The 24,801-nt window shown below is 33.1% G+C and overlaps 1 protein-coding gene across 1 annotated transcript; it reads left to right on the forward strand.

Annotated features, from left to right (window-relative positions):
• The first annotated feature begins 23,815 nt into the window (after positions 1–23,815).
• On the forward strand, positions 23,816–24,253 carry LOC149535368 (uncharacterized). The gene has a single exon (XM_089806129.1). The coding sequence runs from the start codon at positions 23,816–23,818 to the stop codon at positions 24,251–24,253; it is 438 nt and encodes a 145-aa protein (XP_089662255.1).
• The last annotated feature ends 548 nt before the right edge of the window (positions 24,254–24,801 follow it).

Genomic DNA, 24,801 nt, shown 5'->3' on the forward strand with positions numbered 1-24,801 from the left:
TTGGAATGAATGTAACAAAGACATTATGGAAAATCTTGGATGGAAAGCATGACAAAGACCAAATTGTCAAGACTTGTAGTGACATTGAAGAATCCAACCATGTAATAAAAATTGGCATTGATCAAATAAATATGGAGACTAGATTGATACAAGTTCCCTTAGTTGGTTATTGTTAGAGCAGCAAAGCAATGATATAAAAGAAGTCATAAAAAAAAAAAGAGATTTCCCACAGGATTTACTCTGAACATAAATAATCTCATATCAAAGAAAAGTGAATTTGGGCCAAGGTTGAAAACACATGATTGGCATACATTTATTAAGGTAATTCATGTTATTTTGTATTCACTATATATTTATATACTGCTTGTAGTTTTAATTGCATTCTTTTATAAAATATTGGCAAGATCATTTTACAAATATTGTAGTACGTTCTACCTCTATCTCTCCCACACCACTTTGCCAACAATGTCAAATAGGTTATATATGATCTTGGAAAATACATGAGGTGGTTGTCATCTAAAGAAATCAATAAAGAAGATATAAAATATTGGAAGAGAAAAATCTCTCTTCTTATGTGTGAAATGCAAAAGTGTCTACCTTCAAGTTTTTTCAATGCACAAGAACACTACCTCATTCATCAACTTGAGGAGATTGAATTGTGTGGACCTATACCAACTAGGTCAATGTGGATGGTTGAGAGGCACTTGAAACTTTTGAAAGGCTTGGTTTGATAGAGAGCACATCTTGAGGGTTCTATGGTGGAGGGATATATGGTATACTATACCATGGTGTACATTAGTGAATATCTTCCTAAGTTTGCAAGAAAGATCCATGTAGATCGTATTTGGGATCTTGACTCAATTAACAAATTCAAAGGGGACTACTTGATGGGAAAAGGTAGATTGAGGAAAGTGAGAGGTAAATCTAAGATGTTATTGTAGTTAATTAATTCTTATAAATCTTCAATATAAGTTATTTATAATTGGTGTATTTTTTTTGAAATAGGTGGTCGAGAGTGGGATACAATCCGTTTGTATATTGCACACAATCTTGATTGGATTATGGAATGGATTGAACGATGTCAACAAAATGGTTTCTCATTAACATGGGAAGGTGTTGCTTCACTGGTTACAGAAGCTCATTGTAATGGAGATTCCAACGTTATGCCAATGGTAGTTGATCTAGTAAAGGGTTTAAGAGGTGGGGAGGTACATGGAAATTTATTAATGATCATAACTCGATGTATGTTTCATATCAACTCATGATGCAAATAATTTACACAAACTTCAAAAATTGTAGGTCAAGCACCACAAAGCTATGTACTATCATGGCCACAAATTTTGCATAAAAAGTTGGATGACACAAAGAAAACTTGTGATTCTGAGATAACTGTAGTTTTTGAGGTCACCAATATATCATCTAGAAATGACATACATCCTCAACAATCTAAAAATCAATACTATGGCATCTTGGATGATATAATTGAGCGTGACTTTAACACCTTCAAAGTTGTTCTATTTGTCGTCAAATGGTATAGGTTATGACTAAATCAAAATGATCTAGATAGAACGGTTATTCAACATGATAATGGATTTACAATAATTAATACAAGGTTGTTTGAGCCAGTTGGAGATAAGCCCTATGTTCTTCCAAGCCAATGTGACCAAGTTTTTTACTTATAGGTTCCACATAAATAGGGTGGGTCATTTGTTGTTAGACATGATCCAAGAGGAAGGCCCATAAAGTATAATGTTATGGAAGAAGAAGATATTGAAGATGATGAAGAAGTAGATGATGGTGATGACGATGATGGTGATGGTGATGATGATGATGATGATGATGATGGTGATGATGATGATGATGGTGATTGTGATGATGGTGATGATGATTGTGATGATGGCAATGATGGTGATGATGATGGTGATGGTGGCAATGATGATGATGATGAATATGATGATGAAGATAATCAATGACTACAAATGTCGTCACACCTTTTTTTGATGATCTTGCATTCCATATATAAGGTAAATTTGTTCATGTTTATGATGTTGCATATTGTTCATGTTGTCTTCTAAGTTATTTGTAGCATACATGTATCATGTAATTTTTAGCTAACTTAAGATAAACGATTAACATATGTAGGAAATTTGATTACATATTTATTGTGTTCATTTCTAATGATTATAACATATGTCATTTATAATTACCAATGTTTATATTTTGTCTTATTATCACCCTTTTTGCAAATAGTCAATTGACTATAGGTACATCATCACCCCTTCTGTTGACGATCTTGCATTCCATATATAAGGTAAATTTATTCATGTTTATGATGTTTCCTATTGTTCATGTTTTCTTCTAAGTTATTTGTAGCATATGTGTATCATGTAATTTTTAGCTAACTTAAGATAAATGATTAACATATGTAGGAAATTTGATTACATATTTATTGTGTTCCTTTCTAATGATTACAACATATGTTATTTATAATTACGAATGTGTATATTGTGCCTGATTATCACCCTTTTTACAAATAGTCAATTGACTATAGGTACATCGTCACCCCTTCTATTGACGATCTCGCATTCCATATATAAGGTAAATTTGTTCATGTTTATGCATATCATGTAATTTTTAGCTAACTTAAGATAATTGATTAACATATGTAAGAAATTTGACCCCTTTGGCATGGATCGTGCATAGTGACATGGATCAGCAGGTATAAGTCAATAAATAGACATAATTTTCTTATATTCTTCTTGTTTATCATTGAGCACGTATGTTATAAATAGACATATTATATAATCATATAATGTATATATAGACAAAGAAGGCCTGTTTAGAAATATAATTGTATAATCACTTTCAACTTACTACATTTTATATTTGTCACTTTCACTTTCCATTTGATGGATTGTAGGACCCACCAAATAGGTACTTGTTAGATCTATCTACATCGAATGAGGGAAATGAGGAAATGGTAGATGAAAGCTCTACATGTAGTACAACTAAAATAGGGAGATCAACTAAAGGTCAAAAGATTAGAATTTTTTTGATAAACTCATGCAATTCTTCCTTGCTAATGGGGGGTCATGTTCTTATGATGATGAGACCAAAGGCGACACCAAGGTGCCCTTTCGGTACACAAACATTGAGAAAGAATGGGTACCTAATGAGCTACCTCCAATTAACATAGATTTTTGTGTTAATGAGATGATATATCACATTGCTCCATCCTCATTACATGGTTTGGGCATATTTTCCATGGATGGGATAAAGGTATGTTACAAAAAAGTTGTCAAATTGTTCAAGTATGTCAGCCCATGTTACAATTACAATGATTGGATGCAGATTGTTTGATATAAAAAAAGTATGTGTAGGTATGCACTATCAACTAATTATGTACAATGGAAAGAAAATGATCAAAGAAAAATATTTACTATGTACATTAATGGGAGACCAAAAGTAATAGGTAATATTGCAGGTTTTATAAATAGTACACAACCTTCCTCAACTAGTAAGCAACCCAATTACATATTTGAGGCATGTGAGAGGAATGAAATTTTTGTTTGTGCAATAAAATCAATAAGTGCAAGGGAAGAACTACTAATAGATTACCATTTAAATCACATAGATACAAAAAAAGTTACCATCATGAGGGTTGTAAATACTATATACCATTTTGTTAATAAGTTTTTTTTTGTTGTTGATTGCTTTCAGTTAGATAATTTTTTTATGTTTAATCTTTGTGATATGATGATATGGATCTGACAGATGATGGTAGCCACCAGGATGCTACTCCCACCCCTTCTTCAGTGAGGGTAAACCTTATTGAAATTGTACAAATTAGATAGTTGAAAAATGTTATATTATTATGTTATTTTATTTACAGTTTTTGAGTTTTTATGATAGTTTTACTAATATTCCTCTCACAATTTGATGTTTAGGATAAGGGAAAAGCACAAGAAGTAAGTACCAAGCCACTAGCTATGCCTTCTTATGATGAAATTGCTGAAACTCCCAATGTAACAATAATGTTGAAGAAAAAAATTTAAAAAATTAATTTAGAAATAATGAAAATTTTGGATGAGCCAAAGAGTCCATCCGAGGAGATGATGAAGAGGCTATCAAATTTGAGAGCACAAGCTCATCATTATGAAGTAAGCAATAATGAATCTTTAGCTATAATAAAAGTTCAATAAAGATTTATATTTTATAATCTTTTATGTTGTGAAGTAAAATATGTAATATGTGCAAAAATACTTTATTGATGCAATTTTTTTAAAGAGTTGTAAGAAACTTTAACTAAATTCTTGTTATACAAGATTTTTTAGCAACTGATCCACAACCTAGTCAAGGACAACGTGGTGAGGCTTGTAGTAGTAGAGCTCCAACTGCCACTGGTAAAATAATATTTTAGTTGACAACTTAGAAGGAATTTTTTATTTCAAACATTCAAAACTTCTTAAGTTAACTCTTACTTTTATTATTTTAAAATGTCTTTTCTAACAATGTATTGTTCAAGTCATCTAGTGCAAGAGACTCCTACAAGGTTGATGGACACCCATACAAGATTGTCGATTGCAATGTCGGCAACAAGGGGACATCTAGCTGGTAAATCCTTGTTTTTCTATATTTGGTTTTGTGTTAATTATGAGTTGATAATTTGTAATTTAATCTTGGGTGCATCACATAGTGGATTATTTTTTTTTGTGATAGGAGATGCACCCTCTCCTATGCCGCTAGATACAAATCATAGTGCATGTATTGGTGATAATTCACCATCATTTCTTAGAGCGACCTATGTGTCTAGCATGAGAGCTATGCAGACATTGTTGTTGATTGACAATGATGAATCAGTGCCTTTAAAATGTGCTAAGATTCTAGGTACTTTAAATAATTATTTTTTATATTGTACTAATGATTTTCATGCAAGATGTAAACATGATTTAGTAATTCTCTAGTTTAGTAATTCAATTTGAGCTATGAAGTATTTGATTTAGTATCCGTGGTGGTTTTAATTTGGATTGCTCAAATGGTAATATTGCAGGTACATTGATGGGAGACCAAAATAAACATGTACATTTATATCACTTGTAATTTAGAGTTCATGATTTCCTCTATTGATATTTAACAATTCTATTATGCTAGGACATAACCCTCTACAAGTCTATTTTGCATTTTAATATTTTTGAACTTAATGTTTTTGAATTGGATCTATGAGTTCCAAATTTGATATAAATATTTCAACTGGCACTGTATGATCTAAAAAGTGGAAGTGTGTGTACCATTGAGATGTTCCATTTGGTACATTGCAATATCGTGCTTTAACACTAGAAGATACTAACCAATTTGGATTGCTCAAATGGTAATATTGCATGTACATTGATGGGAGACCAAAAGAAACATGTACATTTATACCACTTGTAATTTAGAGTTCATGATTTCCTCTATTGATATTTAACAAGTCTATTATGCTAGGGCATAACCATCTACAAGTCTATTTTGCATTTTAATATTTTTGAACTTAATGTTTTTGAATTGGATCTATGAGTTCCAAATTTGATATAAATATTTCTACTAGCATTGTATGATCTAAACAGTGTAAGTGTGTGTACCATTGAGATGTGCCATTTGGTACATTGTAATATCGTGCTTTAACACTAGAAGATACTAACCAATTTTTCTACAAAAAACCAAAAGTGGGAGTCTTCTTTCATATTCAATGTTTAGTTTTCAATGATTTCCAACATCATTGCTATTGCTTGTTAGAGTTTTAGAGTGCTCACTTTCAGCTTCACTGTCTATTTTAGCAATATTTGTTTTCCATAATATCTTAGGTATGATCAGTGACAACATCAATTAAGAATGATAAAAAATGATGGTCATGGCAAGTTATATGTATTATGAACTATATTTTTTTCAAGGTATACTGATTAAATAGTCACAATACATTTTTTAGTTTGGTATGTTGTGTATGTAATGGAAATGATTGAAAGAAAATGTTTGTTGGGCTATGTCTGATGTTGGTTACTGCAGTAACTTTTTCTACATCCTTAATGTTGTTCAAAATTTTTAATCATACTTTAAAAACTTAGACTAGACTAATTACTCTACGGGCCCTTTTTTTTAACAAACTTGAGACTTTGCAAAATCTTTGGAAAAATTTGGAAAATTAATTTGACACAAACTTTTAAAAAGCATGTTTAAAACTAAATTAATGAACCATATTACTTATTCCTACATATGTTTATAAAAAAGCTACATTGCCACTAGATTCTTCCTTGGAAGTCCAAATTTAGGGTCTAGTTTGACTTGGTTCAAATATGGCCAGGGTCCTATATTTAGAATGTGGGTTTGCTGAGGAGAATTCATAGGCCGAATTTGGCCGAATTTTGACATCAGCAACAGAACCCTGGTAGAGTTTGACATCAACAATTGCACAATTGTATACTATAAAGGGAAAAAATGGTTTTCAATTTAGATTCTATAGTTTGCTATGGTACAAGTCAATTCCCTTCTAATGTATACTTAGTTTTTTGCATAAAATAATAGTTCGAGTGGAGTGGAATATTTAATATAATGTTATTCACTATAAAAAGTATTCTTCGCATGATTCATTTTAATGGTTCTTACTATTAATTATCCTATGACATTTTTGGCAGGAAACGATATATTTTATAGGAGGCTTTATGACCTCATGCTGTGAAGATTTGGGCCCACCATACATATAAGGTGGAACATCATAATTGAACTAATTTTATCACACTATTTTTTTTTCATATCATTAATTGGTGCAAAAATTTTCTTTTCATTCAGGTATTTTCTTATATTAGCTATATTTAACAATTTTGTGGTTTTTCTTGAAAGGTGGAATTTCCAAGATAAAAAATTAAAAGATGAGCTCATCAAAGATATAGAGCATGAGTTTTGTAGTTATATTTTTTATTATAAGAAATTGTTATAGAAAGCTTGCAAACGTCTTAAGGTTGTGAGGGACTCATATAGAAAGAGTCTCATCCTAAACTTGAAGTATGAGCATCCTCCCTTTGTTTCAGTGAGGGAGTGGAATGAGTTCATTTTGGACGCAAAGGAGAAAGGGGAAGGTTGAAAAGAAAGTACACCAACAAATTTGAAAAGTTATGCAATAGTATTAACTTCTAGTACATTAATGTGATAATGCACTAATTAGTACTGATCTCTATATCTATATCATCTAACATATTTCAAACTTTTCATAGGTTGCATGACACATCAAAGGCAACAAAGGCTAGGCTGGAAAAGGTTGGGCAACACAAACTTGGCTCTAGGGGATATTCTAAAATCAAAGCATGAGTTGTAAGTAGCAATAAATGAATTGTAGAGAAAAAATATTTATAAAATGCAAATAATTTTGTTAATTAATAAAAAATGCAAATATAATGCAGGGCATTGATTTTAATCTAGAGGCCACGGAAGAACACAAAAGAATTGCCTTCAAGCAAGGCTATACAACCATGGTTGAACACCTATGGCAAGCTTCCATTGCCCCAATCAAACAGTCTCCTACATCATGTGCATAGGTAAATATGCCAAAAAATATATTAGAAATTGAATACTTGAGTAACAATCTATATAATGTGCATGACATTGCAATGCAGCTTCTTAATAGTGACATAGATTATATGTCGCATCATGAAGTCCTTGATGTGCCTCATACTGTCCATGGAGGTGCTCATTTGCTATTTAAAACTAATTATGTAATTATTAATACAATTTAACATCTTTAATTGAACTTGGTGTTTTTTTGTGTATATCTTACATGATATAGATCAATCATGTCATGTTGATGAACGAGTGCTGGAGGATGTTCAAATTGATCAGTAGATAGTTCATGTCACACATTTAGGTAAAGAAAATCTATGTTTTGTTCTTTTAAATTAATTTTTTGATTTATAGTTCTTTTACTTAAATAAAAACTCATAATTCACTAATATAAAATGGTATGAATTTAACTCATGAAGTACTTATTGTAGCGGACCCCCCTTTGGTGCAGTAGCCTCATGATGTTCCTAAACAGATGAGGAAGAGACATGCGTTAGAACCAATAGAGGAGGGGGCTGACGAGGACATTGATATTCCTCTTAGAAAATTTATGAAAAGAAGAAGAAACAAGAAAGCCAAAAAGAAATGATTATTCATGAATGACTTACTCTTGAATATGGTTAATGGATATTGTGTTAATGAATATTGTTAATGAATATTATTCATTAATGTTGGGTGTTAATGAATATTGTGTTAATGAATTATTCATGAATGTTGTGTGTTAATGAATTTTATGTCCTAATGAATGTTATCATGTGATTATAATGATTGAATGTTATATTTCAAAAATGGATGAATGAATGAATGTTATTAAATGTTAATAGGGAATTTAGAGTGATGTTTGGAGGGGGGAGCAGGGGGGGAAGGGGCCGAATGAGCTTCCACCTTCACGTGGTTGGCCTTGTTTAGTAGAGAATATTAAACTATCCTTGAAACCAAGTGAAGCTCAAATTTTAAAGATAAGCTTATAGTTAATAGTGACAACCAATTAGCAAGTCCAAATGAAGTTCTTCGTTACAGGTACCTTTTTAATTTTAAAGGACGATGTCATTTTTTAATATTCTGTAGTTTTTTTCTTAAGTTAAAGTATTATTTTACTATAACAACATAATTTATGACCATTTTAGTAACTATTCTAACATCACTTTATGAAAAATCCTATTTTGGCAAAGATGGCGATAAGTGGTGTTGTCTATTCCTTGGGAGATTGGATTGCACAAGTCTGTATCTCAAAATTATTTGCATGTGGTAGAAATGCATACTTACAACCATTTCATTCTACATTTAAATCAAGAACATAGTCTCTATCTATTATTTTATTTTAGATTGACAAATGAGAGAAAATAAAGAAATAGAAGTATATGATCCATTCTTCATTTCTAATTGTCAATAAGTTAGAAGAATGTAATCAATGTCTTTATTTTAAATTAAATTTCAAGGATAAATATGTTGTTCTTGGAAATTAAGAGAAGATATCCATCTCTTTCTGCTTATGATGTAGGTTGGCCTTTAAATATTCTTTTATATAGTTTGATGATATTTTTATAATGATCATGTAAATGCAAGAGACATTTGTTTGTTGGTGCAGTGCTTGGTGCTTATCCTATCAATTTGATTCTTGTCCTCTCAATGGTAAATCATTTGGAGAGCATGGGTATAACAAGACATTTGAAACATGAGATAAAAGAGGTTCTAGATGATGTCTATAGGTAATTGGGAGATTTTTTTTTGACTAAGTGTAGTACATTTTATGAATTGATTTCCATATTGCTTGAAATAAATGTTCTTCCTGGGAAAATTTTGGATAGAGAATGAAATGGGTGAAGGAATTCCATCAACATTAGACATAATAACCATTTCTAATAGTTAAGTCCTAATTTTACATAATTCTTGTTTTTAGTATATTTTATTCTATTTTTTAAGTTAAGAATTTTCTTTTATTTGCATAGAATTAGGTTTTTTTGGTAAAGTCAATTAGATTACTTCTTATTTCTTTTCTTAGTTTATATATATAATATGAATTATGTTCAATTTAGAAGAAATATCTTTTATAAAATTGAACAACAACTTTAAAGAGTTATACATTATGTTATGAATTGATATTTAAGATTGAGTGTTTTGATTGTGAAGGAGAAAGAGAAAGGTGAACATTATGTGCAGATTCATACTCAGTGTCTAGACACAACCTAAAACCTTATTATCTTCAATAGTGTTTTAGGATACTATTCTTAGATAAATACTCAGTGTCTAGATTCTTAGATAAGAATAGTGTAAACATTATGTGAGGATTCATACTCAGTGTCTAGATTCATAATATTCCTAACATCCTAAAACCTTGTTATCTTACTCATGAATTCTCTAGGAAGGTGGTGTAGAGTAGGGTCCTTGTGGAATGCCTCATGATGACCTTGAGTGCACAAAGCTATATCACTAAGCTTGGATACATGTACTAGTCCATCCATGAGAGCTCCAAAATCAACAAAAGTGCCAAATGACTATATTCTTCTCACTGTCCCTATAAAAATTGCACCATGAACTAAATCTTCATTTGGCACTCTTGGATTCCCATTCCTACTAATATTTCTAGTGGGTACTGACTATCCTAAACTAGAAGGATCTTCAATAGCAAGTGATTCAGTTTTTGATAATGAGCCAGACACATATGATTTATTGCCTTATGATGGCTTATCTAAATCTCCACTTTGTCCAGGAGCATCAATATTTGGCTCCTCAAGTGTCACTTCATTCCCAACTGATGCTAAAATTTTGTGTAATAGTGAACCATGTCTTCTGTTGGAATATATCTCTTTCTGATAAAAAGTAAAATTATTTGAAAATGATCTAAAAGATAGTGACTTATTTTCTATTGTAGAATCTATAGAATTTTGGGAAGATAATGTTCTTTTTGAATACTTCTTGGTCCTTGTGTTTACAACCCTTCTTGACATGTACTGGATAGACCCAATGGGACAAATAATTGTAGATACCATGATTATGTGACTCCTTAAAGTAATTGAGATCTAGCTTGGAACCTATAGAGACTTCACCCCTGAGACCATGCCTGTGTAAATGATTGGTAAAATAGTAAATATATACAACTTCTAGGCTCAGGTTCCTATTCATCACTAGGAGATTAACTTATATCTGTAGATTTCAATTTAGTAGAATAGGTCAACAATCTATTGTTTCTAGTTGATGGAGCATTCTAATAGCCATTCAACCAATAGTTATCTCTAGCCAGTTGATTGGAATCAATTAAGGTTTTAAATGCTCAACTATTTAATACAAACAAGCTCAATTTTGGGAATGAGTCATTCAAAGCTATGTATCTATTATTTCAATATGTTTTGGAAACATGTTTAGCTACCTGTGATTGCTTTTTCCTTTGTTGTTACCTCCCATGATGAGCAAAAATCAGATTCTTGGGTATTTCTTTGAAAAAATGAGTAAAAAAATATGAGGGTGTATTGATAGAGATAATAAGGATGTAGTTTGAAAGGAATGAAGAATATTTACTAAGCATCTCAACAATCAACAATCAGTTTCAGATGATATAAAGAATAAACCTTTGTTCTAAACCTTACAAATTCTTCAGAAGAAGTGGTCTCTTCTTCTGATGGTGCATCTAATGAGGACTCTAAAACTATATTTACTCTAGAGATCTGCATTAAACAACTTGGCTATGTTCAGGCCTTTCTATTTTAAAAGAGCAATTACAATTCTACAAGTGAAATGACTCTTTATTTAGGGATGTGTGATAATCTACTTGGCTCTAACATTTGTGACTTTGAATCTGATCGCTTTAGATACTCCATGAAGGAGATGATGTTTTTAAAATTCATGCAACTCCTGAGGATGGGTTCAGTTATGCAAGCTTTGAAGTAATTCGTTATGATCCCAAAATATGTTAAACTCAAATAGCTGGTTGAAAGGATTTTGATATGTTTCCAATCAAACCTCCTCAAGAATATGCCTGTAATATAACAAATGAGAAAGAACTTATAGAAGTATGTAGTATGGTTTACTTGACTTATATGAGGACTACTTGGTTTGTACATACCTAGGAAAATGAACACGGTGGAAGACATACCTATAGGTTTGCAAAGTCATTCATAATGAGAAAGCAAATTTTGGATCTCTATTATGTGTTTGAGGGTGTGAGAAGCTACTTATCTCAATAAAGTTGATTCCACATGTTATAAAATCATACGCATGAAAAAAGGTATGGCTCCATGACAAAGGGAGCAATTGAATATTTTCTCTAGTTGATTTTCAAAGATCTTGGTCTTATTGACTCAGAGAGAGTGGACCATGTTGAAATGGTTTTAGTAGAATATATAACATCTTTGAAGTTTCAACACTACACACACACACACACACACACACACACACACACACACACACACACACACACACACACACACACACACACAATAACAGACACCTGAATACAAGCATACATGGTAGGCCAATAAATATGTAAAATGCATTAAAATAGGTGTGAAATTAGCAAAAGGAAATCTTGTCCCTAATACATGTCTTGTTATCACTATCCCAAAAACTTGGGGGAGCATAGATTTTCATCACGGAAGATTATTGTAGAGGTTGGGTATTACAAATTTTGCAAAGATGAAAGGTAGATTTTTGGAGGACAATGGTAAAAAGATATAGGGTTTGGTGTAAAATAGGGAAGTTAAAGAGGCAAAATCATTTGCATCACCAAGGTTGTTTAGTAAATTGTCAAAGTTTCAAGGCTTCTTCAAAAGATCTACCATGGTCAAAACAAAATAGCTTCATCACAACCAATGCAAAGAGCCAATGTCAAATTGATAATTTTTAACTCAAGTTATATACAATCCATTCTATTTTTAGTCATTCTTGTTTTCAAAGACATTGTCATATTTTAAGAAACATATCTTAGACGACTTTTATAAAGCAACAAGTTTTGGACAACTTTTTAGAAGATTCATTCTTAGTTGATAGTTAACCTTGATAGTTACCCTTAATAGAAGTATGTTAAAAAAATCTTGATTTAAGGTTTAAAGTGTGGAAATTTGTGCAATAAGCTTGCACACTAGGATTGTGCAAGCTTATTGCACAATCCTCTACTGAAAATAAATATGAACAAAATACCTAAAAATTATAGAGCAAATCTTATGTGTTTTAACTATTCCTTATCTTTTATGTTTTGAATAAATATAAGAAAAATAGCTAAAATAGCTAAGAATGGGAGAGAACTAAATATATTTGTTTAATAGTTATGGAATTTAGCTTTATACACAAAGATTGCATTAGTTTGAAAGATTCTAAAGCCTTTTTATAAATGTGTAAACTAAATATTAATGTTATGTAGTCCTGATATAGGTATGTGTATGTGTGCAAATTTAGGACAATGAGCTTTTTATTTTTTTAAAATTACCATGTTAAAAATAAAGGAGAAAGAGATTCGATTTTACAAATTTTAATGTATAGTTTTAATTAATACTCCAACATGTATATTTTACAAATATAACATATTTGACTACTTCTCAACTATTTGGGCTGCAATTCTATTCTCACCTCTCCAACTTATAGTTTCAATTTATATTCAAGTGCTTTTTGATTTCACAGATTGTATAAACTATCAGTGTCAGACCTCTATTTCACATGACAGATTTTGAGTTTTTGATATCTTCATGTATAAATTTTTTAGGCTTTGAAGAAATTTTTGGATGGAGATGCCATATTAATGTTAGATCCAAAAATAAATAGAAACCCTGCTGCAAACTTGGTGATAGAGAAAGTGCTATTAAGGATTGGTTAAAAGGCTTGGCAGTGATTTGGTTTTGATCAATTAGGTATGCTTCATGTGTCCATACTTTGTCTACTTAGAATTTAGCTCTTGTTTATGAACTATTATTATTATGAGCTTTATAAGTTTATATAGTTCATTTCTCTGATAAAAAATTCTATTACATTTTGGTTTTCTTTGTGTTTTACGTAATCAAAATTAAACCCATTTAGTTCTTATTATAGGGCCGTATCAGCCTTATGCTTGAAAAAAGAAGACAAAGCCTCATGTTATAAGATTAGAACCACAAGAGCCATAGGAGAAAGTTGAAGACAGTCACCATGTGCCTATTAGCAATAGGCACATTGTGACTATCTTCAACATTCTTCAACCATGAATTCTCTTTCAGTTGAGCTCACAAGGGAGATCAACTAGCAAAGATGCTTTGTTAGCACCTTTAGAATTAGCATTAAAGTGGGATGTGGGACCTCCTCCAAATAATGGTACCATTGGATCAAATCCAACATTAAGTAATCAAGGTTTAGAACCAACTCCAAGGTAGTTCATCATATTAGAACATGGAAAATGGTGCCTTGTACTACCTTTTTATGTTTATCACTTACCTATCTACAACTCCACAATCGATATTGATAGTCTCTTGCCCTCACCGTGCAACTGAACTACTTTACTTTTATTGATGCAGCTGAACTATGAGTGCCTTTTGTGTTCTTGACAAATTGTAAGCTTTCAACTTTTGTGAAGCCATTATGGATGCAAATGAACTACAACTAGTGAGGTGTCAATTTTAAGACAATTTTTGTTTCTATAACGTACAATTCAATTGCTAGAAATATTTCATCTAGAGGTGTCAATTGATAGATTGTTAACTTTTCATGTCATTTTCTACTTTGGTTGGGTAGTTCTTCTTGCATTTGTAAATTTTGTTGTAGTCTTTAGCCTAATGACAGTTTGGTATTACATCATCCAAGGTGATAACATAGTTGACTTAAAAATTTGCATTGAAGAAAACATCAAGGGATAATATTTGAACTATGGATATTTGTAAATTATGTTAGTTTTAGACATAGTTATAGTTATATTTATAGTTATATATGCACTCTTATGATATGTGATTTTGGCTATAAGTTTTTTTGTCATTTTTATTTGTTTGAAAAATAGAGATTAGTTAATGAAATTATTGGCTTTCATTCTTGATAAATAATTCTTTCCTAATTTTATTTTTCCCTGTAGTCTTCATGAGAAATGGTGTCTCAAGAACCAAAATTTAGATGGGCCATGCCAATTATTGCAAAGGCTTTTCTCTCATAGGAGCCTTTTAAACTGCACAAAATTTGAGTTGTAAAGCATAATTGCTCAGTGGAGACTTAGGATATCATGCACATTTCTTCCTCCTTCCCATAGTTTTGTATGAAATAAATCATGTGATGAAAATAACAATGGTGTGGAGGTAGAAATATGCATGATACCCTGACTCTCATGCACTGAGCAATTACGCTTTAGAATCAAATTTTGTGCAGTTTAAAAGGCTCCTATGAGAGCAAAGCTTTTACAATAATTGGCACAGTTCATCTAAATTTCTACCATTGGTCCCAATTTTGATGCACATGTCTACCCTTTGACGTCGAATGTATGGTACTGGTGTAGAAAATTAAGGGGTTTTGGTCGCAATTCCAACACAAAATTGGTCATTTGGCCATCACAGGTGGAGGGGTTTACATCAAAATTTTGAACAGCAATGCCCACAAATGGGAAAATAACAGTTTAGGTTGGACTAAGGAAATTGACAAAATTTGCGTCGATAACTCCATCTTTATAGAGTCAAAATTTTGACACAAAATGTTTGGGTTGAAAAATTGACTAAAAAAGACCGACAAAAAGTTTAGTTGCCTATTCGACCTACTCTGGTTGCAAATTTGACCTTTTTGTGTCAAAATTTAAGCCTAAATTTACTAGTTTGGGGGGGTTGAATTAGAATTTCACAAAATTTTGCCCAATTATGGATATCATTAACTACTTATAACTTGTATATGAAATTAAATTGATTATGTTGAATAGTAAACACAACAATAAAATAATGCAAGACATAGCATCATATTTTGTTAACTAGGGAAATCCCAGCCAAGGAAAAACCCCAGTGGAGATGGTACCAACAAAATGATCCACTAATAAAAAAATCAATCCTATTAGGAGTCTTTTACATCTGAATAGTGTCTTGATCCCTTTTAGAGGACTAGGCCTTGTTAGAAGTCTAAACCCTATTAGGAGTTATTATTACAATTACACAAAGTATGCAAGATGAGCCCACTACCTAAACATGCAATGCATAATAATTTCCTTCAATACACAAGATAAATATAAAAAAATCTTACTTATGGTCATATCTTCAATATTTAATTTTTCTTTGCTACTCAACACAAATTATCAATAATATATTTGCACTACTCTGATCAAACATCCAAATTTTATATCTCAAAACAATAGCTTATCAATATCATAAACATATACAAACTTCACATTCCAAGGTTTTTCCTTTATACCAAGTTATTTCAAATTAACCTGTACTTTCGACCTTCATACCTTTACATGCTTCTTGAAATAAAAAATTAACTCTTGCTAACTTAAGGCTTAACATATAGAATATCATCCCTAATTAATCAAGTAATTATTTTAATAAAAATAATAATTCTTTAATATAAAATATTCAATTCCATGTCTTTACCTTGTTTTGTCAGTTGAACAATGTCTCTGTAAAATAGTAATATCTTCATATGCACTGACCGTACAACCTCGCACTCATAGCTATAGATGCTTCATACTCAATTCTATCCCTAGCTTAGTGTGCACATGTCAGAAATGCATCTTTGAAATATGCTAATCAAAATAGTCTCTATGCTGATAGATAAATTCTTTGATACTTAGACAATTTTCTAAGTCTTCAACCCAAAAATTATCTTTCTGATTTGCTCACTCAATCTTGATAACATGTTTCCATAAATGACAACTACAATTTTTTAACCTAGCCAAATTTTCAAAATTAAGAAGATTTTTTGGAGGATTTGGATGAAGAAATCTCTTCAACAACTTTCCATCTCCATAGCTTGGAGTGAGGTTTGTATTTTGACACACTCTTCATTGTAGATTTGTTAAATACATGTGTAGGAAATAGAATGGTAGTGATCTCATACTTGAATGTGATTCCTTCTTGTTGCATTTTGGGAGTGCAAAGCTATTCTCTTCCTTGGGAGGCTGAAATGGGCTTGGTGTGAAGGGATGGAGACACCATCAAAGTATATAGTATCTGCTCAAGGAGGCAAGGGATAAAGAAAGGATGCATAGACTCCTTGTACCCACTATGCAAATGGGGAACATAAGGAGAGTTATGGATAGAAAACCTTAATGGGGGGTAGAAGGGATTGGGTTAATATTGTTATCATGAATGACAAGGGTATTCCTTTGGGGGAGTATCCTAAGCATTGGAGAGCATTGACATGTTGCATTCATGACTATGTTTGTCATTGATGTCAACATAGTAGTAATTTTGTGAAGACTGACATAATAGCATACATAGATCATACTTGTATAGATAGAATTTTGATGTTTAGGTTAAGTGTAGTTAAGGACATATTCCACTTTGTGTCTTGATGAAAAGGTTAAATGCAAGGATATCTAAGTCAAATATGTATAGAAGCTACACGTGATTTATAGAGAGCAGTGTAGAGACATAGTGCATGGGAAGTATTTTTTGATGACCCTATTATATCTTCTAACAAAGATATAATATGGTGATGCACATTCAGACAATGATAGAAGACAGTTTGATGGTGACATCAACGAGTGTGCAAGCCCTAGCATCACACACGTGAAGTTTTGTATAGACTGTGAGCTGATAGAGCTATTTTAATTATGAATCAATTAATTATTTTATTATAATTAATAGGGAAAAACCCAAGGCCAACTCAAGGAATTATTTTTAAGATATGGTATAAAGGAAAGATGTTTTCCATGTTTTCAAAGGGTGTGTGTGTGTGTGTTTTGAGAATTGATCAAGGAAGTGCGAATAAGAGTAGAGTATTTGGTAAATGCAAGTAAGTGATCTAAACATTTAGTGGATGTGAAGGTTGTGATCTAGTTACAAGATAAGAAGGAGAAGAGGTCTAGTTGATAGGATAGAGAAAGATAAAGGAAGTACAATTCAATTATATTAGTCTACAAGTAATAATACATAGATCATTTAGACAATGGGTTCATTGGTCTTGCCCTTGAAGGTATTTGGATAGTGAGTCCATCTACCTTCTAAAACTCCTAATTGTAAGGATTTAATAGGAGCTTGATCTTCTCCCACTAGTCGAACACCTTGTAAGAGCAATAGGAACATAACAGGAACTGACCACTATAGGCCAAAAGGCCCATAAACTCTAAACACCATTTGAACCTCTCTGTGCCCACTGGTTTCGTCAATGCATCTGCAACATTCTTTATAGTATCTACCTTCTACAAATTTACCTTTCTATCTTCCACCATATCTCTCACAAAGTGAAACTTCACATTAATGTGCTTCATTCTAGCATGGAAAGTTGGATTCTTTGCAAGGCAAATAGCACTCTAATTGTTGCACCAAATAGTAATTTTTCATGCATCAACACCAATATCAAAACATAATCTCCTAATCCAAATGGCTTCCTCACAAGCATGAGTAGCAGTCATGTACTAAGCTTCTATAGTGGATAAAGCAACCACAGTTGTCGCTTACTCATCCAGCTGATGACACCACCAAACATAGTGAACACTTAAGCACTAGTGGATCTCCTTCTGTCAATATCACCTGCTAAATATGAACCCACAAACCCATGAATACAAAATAAATGTGAAGCTTTAGAAGAGTTATTGTGATAACAAATGGATTAATCTGATGTACCCCTCAAATATCTAAATACTCACTTAATTGCATCCCATTGTACCCGTCTAGGATTAGCCATAAACTAGCTCAAAACTCCCACTGCTTGGAAAAGTTCTAGTCTAGTACATACCATAGCATACATAAGACTGCCAATTGCACTAGCATAAGGTACTCTACTCATGTCCTCCACCTCACTAGGAGATTTTGGACAATCATCTACAAATAACATTTTTCCCATAGAAATAGGAACACAGAATGGTCTACAATTTTCCATGCTGAACCTATCCAACATAGACTTCACATTCTTACTCTGACTCAACCAAAGTTTTCTATTAGACCTATCTCTACTGATTTGCATACCCAAGATGTACCTTTCTACCCCAAGATCTTTCATCTAAAACTATGCTGGCAACTACGATTTAAAATCATAAATGATACCCTTACCCTTCCCAAATAGCAACATATCATCAACATATAATGCAATAATAAGAAGGTGATCATTTTCAACTCTGAAATAAACACAATGATCTAATTTTGATCTTAAAAATCCAATTGACAACACAAAGGCATCAAACTTAAGGTACCACATCTTAGGAGATTGTTTCAAACCATACAAAGACTTCTTTAATCTATAAACCAAAGACTTTTCACCTTTAATAATGTAGTGCTCAAGCTGTAACATATAAATATTTTCCTCCAGATCACCATGAAGGAAAGATATCTTCACATCCATCTATTCTATCTCTAAACCATATAATGCAACAAGAGATTAAAAAAAATCCAATGGATGTCAACTTTGCAATAGGAGAGAATATTTCACCATAATCTATTCCCTCTACCTGTGAGTACCCCTTCGCAACCAATCTAGCTTTGTACCTTTCAACACTGCCATCTACACAAAATTTCTTCTTGAACACCCATTTGCTACCAACAAGTTTTTGTCCTTTAGGAAAAGGTACAAGGTCCCAAGTTTTTTTTAATCCAATGAAGCCATCTCATCATTCATGGCCTCAATCCAAGAACCTGCATCTTCCATACCTCTTTCACAGATCTAGGCTCATAAGTGTTAGTAATCAAAGAAAAGGTACAACTAGAATCTAACATAGAATATTCAATTCTTTATGGCAGCTTTCATTCTCTTGTGGATATCCTCAAGGGTTGAGGTTGAGGTTTTTCTTCCTCTTCTTCTAAACTATCAGAGCTACTAGATCTCTCCTTGTCATTAGACCCAACATGATCTTTCTATTCAGTCTTCTCAGGGGTAGGAGGAAACTAAATAGTATCTTCTTTCTTTTCTTTTTCATCTGGTTGTAGCACAATAGGAGAAGATGTTAGCTCTCTAAAACTAACATTTCTACTATACAACACCTTACTAGTCACAAGGTCCCAAATCTTGTATCCTTTCACATCAACACTACATCTGATCAAAATACATACGACAACTTTGTTTTCCAACTTAGATCTTTTCTCCTTTGGAACATGTGCATAAGCTTCACAACCAAAAACACAAAGATGTCTAAGTGAAGGCTTCTTACTAGACCACACCTCCATGGGTGCCTTATCAACAAGAGCTGATGTAGGAGATCTATTAACCAGATAGCAAGTAGTGGCCACAACTTCAACTCAAAAACTTTCTTCAAGACCAGCTCCACTAAGCATACTCCTAGCCTTCTCCATCAGTGTCCTATTCATTCTTTCTGCAACTCCATTTTCTGTGGGGTATAAGGATTTTTCTTATGCCTATCGATATCTCATTCTTTGTGGAACTATATGAACTCTACTAAGCAAAAATATCCACCATTATTAGTTCTCACACATTTAATCTTCTTACTAGTTTGATTCTCTACAAAAGCTTTAAATTCCTTGAATTGACTAAAGACTTGTGTATTAATTTTTAGAAAATAAATTCACGTCCTTCTACTATAATCATCTATGAAATACACATAAAATATAGACTTGGAGATTGAAGGAACTTTAATAAGACCAAATACATCAGAATGAATAAGATCCAAAGCATCAAAATATTTGTGAGAACTAGTGTAAAACTAAACACAATTTTGTTTACCATAGACACAATGTTCACAGAAGTCAAACTCAAGATTACAATCATTTAACCCCTCAACAAGGTTCTTTTTGTTCAGGGGTCTAAGAACCTTCTCACCAATGTGGCCAAATCTCATATGCCACAACATTGTCTTTTCTGCATTAAGCTTGCCTTCCAAAGTGTTTGCACGCTTAGGTACACATGTTGCACCACCATCAGAACCAATAACCACAATCTTCTTTATTGCTTGTTTAGATGGTGGGGATGAAGTGATAACTTCTCTCTTTTTTGAAATAGAGAACTATTGAACTGATAAATGCATGCATCAAGTTGAAATAGAGTACCTCTCCTAGTATCCTTAGCAAGTACCATAGCTTATCTCATCATCTTGCATCCATCTTTAGAAAAAACAACTTGTACACCTACATCATTCAACATACTTATAGATAATAAGTTTTGTGACAAACTAGGGATGTGCATTACCCTGTTGATCCCCTTTTCTCATCCATTAGGGAATCTAATAGTGACCCATCCTTGTCCAAATATCTTTAGGTGAGAATCATCACCCAAGTACACCTTTCCACCATTGAAAACTTCATACTTTGAGAACCAAGTTTGATGAGAGGTAATGTGGAAAGAAGCACCCAAGTCTATCAACCACACATCATTAAATGCATACATTTCCATGGCTACAATGGAAGCATCACTATCTTCTTGAAATTTTTCTAAACCTAATTTTGAGGTCTTTTTCTTCTTCTTTGGCTCTTTACAATATTTACAAAAGTGCCCAAACTTATCACAATTCCAACATTTTGCCTTGGACTTTCTAGGAGTTTTTGATTTTCCACGAGATTTAGATCTACCCTTTCTAACCTTTTTGTCATTTTGCTTCCCTCTATCATTGGATCTCCCATGAATAGCAAGATCTTCCTTAGCCAAATTTGAAGAATTTCTCCACATCTTCTTAGATAACAATGAAGACACCACATCATCCATTCTAAAAAGTGACTAAAGTACTTCCAAGAGCCATCACAAGATGGTCCCATGAATCCAAAAAGGAACATAATAGGGCCATACATAAATCCTCCTCCTCTATCTTGACACTAGATGATGCCAACTATGCAATTAGTAAATTAGAACATTTAGATGATCTATACCAGATCCTCCTTCTTTCATTCTTAAAGAATACAACTTCTTCCTCATGAAAAAATTGTTCACCAAAAATTTGGCTTGATACATAGACCAAGCCATGTCCAGAAACTATTTATGGTCTTCTCATCAAGAATTTAGGAGAACTGAATCAACTAGATAGAGTCTAATGAGACCCTTAGCTTTCTGATCCTTGAGATCCCAATATGCTTGAGATATTATTGTGGCTCTCACATCAAGTGAAGCCACCTCCCATAGATCACAATCTTCAAGAAAGTCTTCCATCTTGAGTTTCCACAACTCAAAATTATTTCCATCTCAATCTACAAATAAGACTCAGAATGCTCTGCAAAAAAGTCCCACTCAACTTGAGATTATCTTAAAAACCCTACCCAACAACTAGAACCAAAAGTTGATCAAGCTTTATTACCACTTGTAAGGAAACTTAGGTGCAGAAACAACTTTCTACACTAATCCCTTAAGGAAAGTATTGTGAAAATTCCTATTAAATCCTTACAATTTTAGATCCAATATTATTTAAACAATAATATTATAGTCAACCATGAATACATAAAATAGATATACAAAGAAAACACATAAACACAGAGATATGCTGGTGGGGAAAAACCTTTCGGTAAAACAACCCCACCCTTCTAAAATCTAAATAATGTATTATCTTCAACATAAAAGGTTACAACACACTTGTAATGCAAGTTCTTTTAGGACACAAAAGACCAATCCAGTAGCAACATACCATACCAATAATATACTTTCTCTCTCTTCTATTTGCAACCCTAAGAAAATCTTATATCACGTGCTTTCCATTTTAGGGAAACTTCCAAAGAACAAACATATTGGAGACTCGAGTGTAAAATACTCAATGATCAATTGCCACATGTCTTCACATCCTCACCCATCATCAAATCTTCTAGAGATAGCTCTTATGCATCATAGGAATCTATCATAACCCTTTCAAACATGATCTTCTTACACACAATTCAAGATGTTAACACATACAAGTTGAGTGACACATCAACATGCCAACTAGACATGTAAACTCACACTTAATTATATTATTTGCAAAAAATACATTTACAAAACAAATAATAAGAATAGGAATTATCCAAGGTTGAGACACCTTATTGCTAACACTAACATGGATTCAATGTCTCCTAACAAGGATTGATATGTACTGAATATTGTTATAGACTCCTAATAGGGTCATTCCTCTAACAAGGAATATTTATATTAGTACATCATCTTGTGGGTAGCATCCCCACTAGGGTTTCCTCTCTAATCAAGGTTTCCCTAGTTAACATATCTAGTGTTATTGTGCATGAGTATCTTACTCATATGGTTAAGATTTATAAATTTTGATAATTGTGATAATATTTAGATAAATGATTCATCCTCCCTCCTCTTAGTTATATAGGTGGACTATATATTCTAACAATTGGTAAATGAGTATTAGGTCCTTGAAGAGAAATATTAACAACTTTGGGAGATGTATAGTCCTAAGTCAGATAAGAGAAATTTTCATTGCCTAGATGATGGAGATTCTTGGTGAGTTATCAGATATGTGTAAAGATTTGAACATTGAGTTTCCTAATCTAGAATCCTTTTCTTGCTTATAAAAGATTATAAGAACAAGAAAAGACAAATCCATATCCAAAGAAGACATGAAGATCAAATAAGGAATTGATCTACTTATGAAAAGAGAGCCAAAATGTATGAATTTTTTTGATTTGTTGGACATGTAAAGAGATTGGTCATTTTTCATCTAGATGTCCCAAGAGAGCAAGAAAATCTAGATAGAGTTCACTTTTTGATGAATATACTGATCTTGAATTGGTTAAGGAAGAGGAAGTAAAAGGAGAGTTATCTATAATAGCTATTATTGATCCAAAGACTAATTGAGAGAATGTAGAAGTTTTCTTTGAGACTAACAAAGACTCTTAGGGAGCATCATGGGAGTAGGAGCGCAAGTTCAAAATTCAAATATGGAGACAGGCGAGAATTCACAGGGAGGCAGACCTCGATCACCAGGCATGCAGGAGGGGATCCAGGTAGGCATCGGGGAGGAGTCAAGAGATGGGGACCCACATGAAGACATTCCAAGGAATCTGCCAAAGTGTTAGGTAAATCCTATTTCCCTCTGGTTAAGGTTGTGTTAGGTCTAAAAAAGGGATCTTGCACGATTGCTATTCTAGACAAGATTGTTGATCACAACATTGCCTCTATGTCCTCAATGCTCATCAAAAAGTTTATTGGCCCAAGACCAAATATTGATGTGCTCCAGGCCTACACTCTAAAAAAATTAAGCTTGAAAGGTTAGGTTAGTGTCACAACAATGGCTAAGTGTTTTCTTTCTTTTGAGTTCACCTGTCAAGAGGACATGGCTGACATTCTGTGTGAAAGTCCTTGGAGCTTTGGAAGGGCCACCCTCATGCTTCAGAGATGGTCATCCCAATTGGACTTAAATGAATCATTCCTCCAGCAAGCTCTAGTATGGGTCAGACTCCCAGAGCTACCATTGGAGTTCTGGAATGAGGATGTCTTCAAGGGAGTGGTTAGCTCTTTTGGAGAGCTTCTCTCCATCGACCCAATCACTACTTCAAAGAGTAGGCTGAATTATGCAAGGATCTGCATTGGAGTGAGGGAAGGGGAGGATATGCCCGAAGTGGTTTATTTTCAGTCCAAACTAGGCACCCATATCCAGCAGCTGGACTTTGAAAGTGTTCCTTTTGGGTGTTTTCACTATCTAAAAACTGATCACAAGGCATTTTAGTGCCCAAAATCTAAGATGACTAGAAAGAAGAATCCCCCTTCTTCTTCTCAACTGAGGGTGAAGAAAGTTTGGAAAAAGAAGACCACTGCACAAGGCTAGAAGGACCTATCTATGAAGACCTAGTATGCAGTAGTAGCCCCAAAGAGGACAAACCAAGAAACTCAGGGAAAGACAAGTAAAGAAGGAGAGTTACTCAAGTCAGGACCTAGTTCCTCTCTACCTTTAACCGAACCCTAGTTGTTAGGGGATGATCAGGTCAAGGAAATGAACCCTAAGCCTGGAGAAGAGGAAGTTAAGGATGTCTCACAGAAAGGTCTTCAGGAGGCTGGTTTAGACCTTCTCTCTGGAGAGGAACAACCGGTTCTGGGCCCCATAGAAGAGATCAAGGAAAGGGAAAATAAGGAAATTATCATCTTCTAGGACCCAGAGGAAAACTTGGTCTCCACCAAAATGCAGCGACCAGAACAGGAAATAAGGAGGACTTGGTGAAAGATCAGGACCAAAGGGTTGATCTTCACAACACCCGAAGGAATGCAAATAAGGCTTCT

This window comes from Cupressus sempervirens, chromosome 10 (assembly GCF_028749045.1).
Source record: "Cupressus sempervirens isolate cs-2001-9-10 chromosome 10, ASM2874904v1, whole genome shotgun sequence".
Classification (NCBI taxonomy): Eukaryota; Viridiplantae; Streptophyta; class Pinopsida; order Cupressales; family Cupressaceae; genus Cupressus; species Cupressus sempervirens.

What these genes read in the sequence shown, in the direction of transcription:
- LOC149535368 (XM_089806129.1), top strand. Translation starts at nt 23,816, where the DNA reads ATGGCTAAGTGTTTTCTTTCTTTTGAGTTCACCTGTCAAGAGGACATG.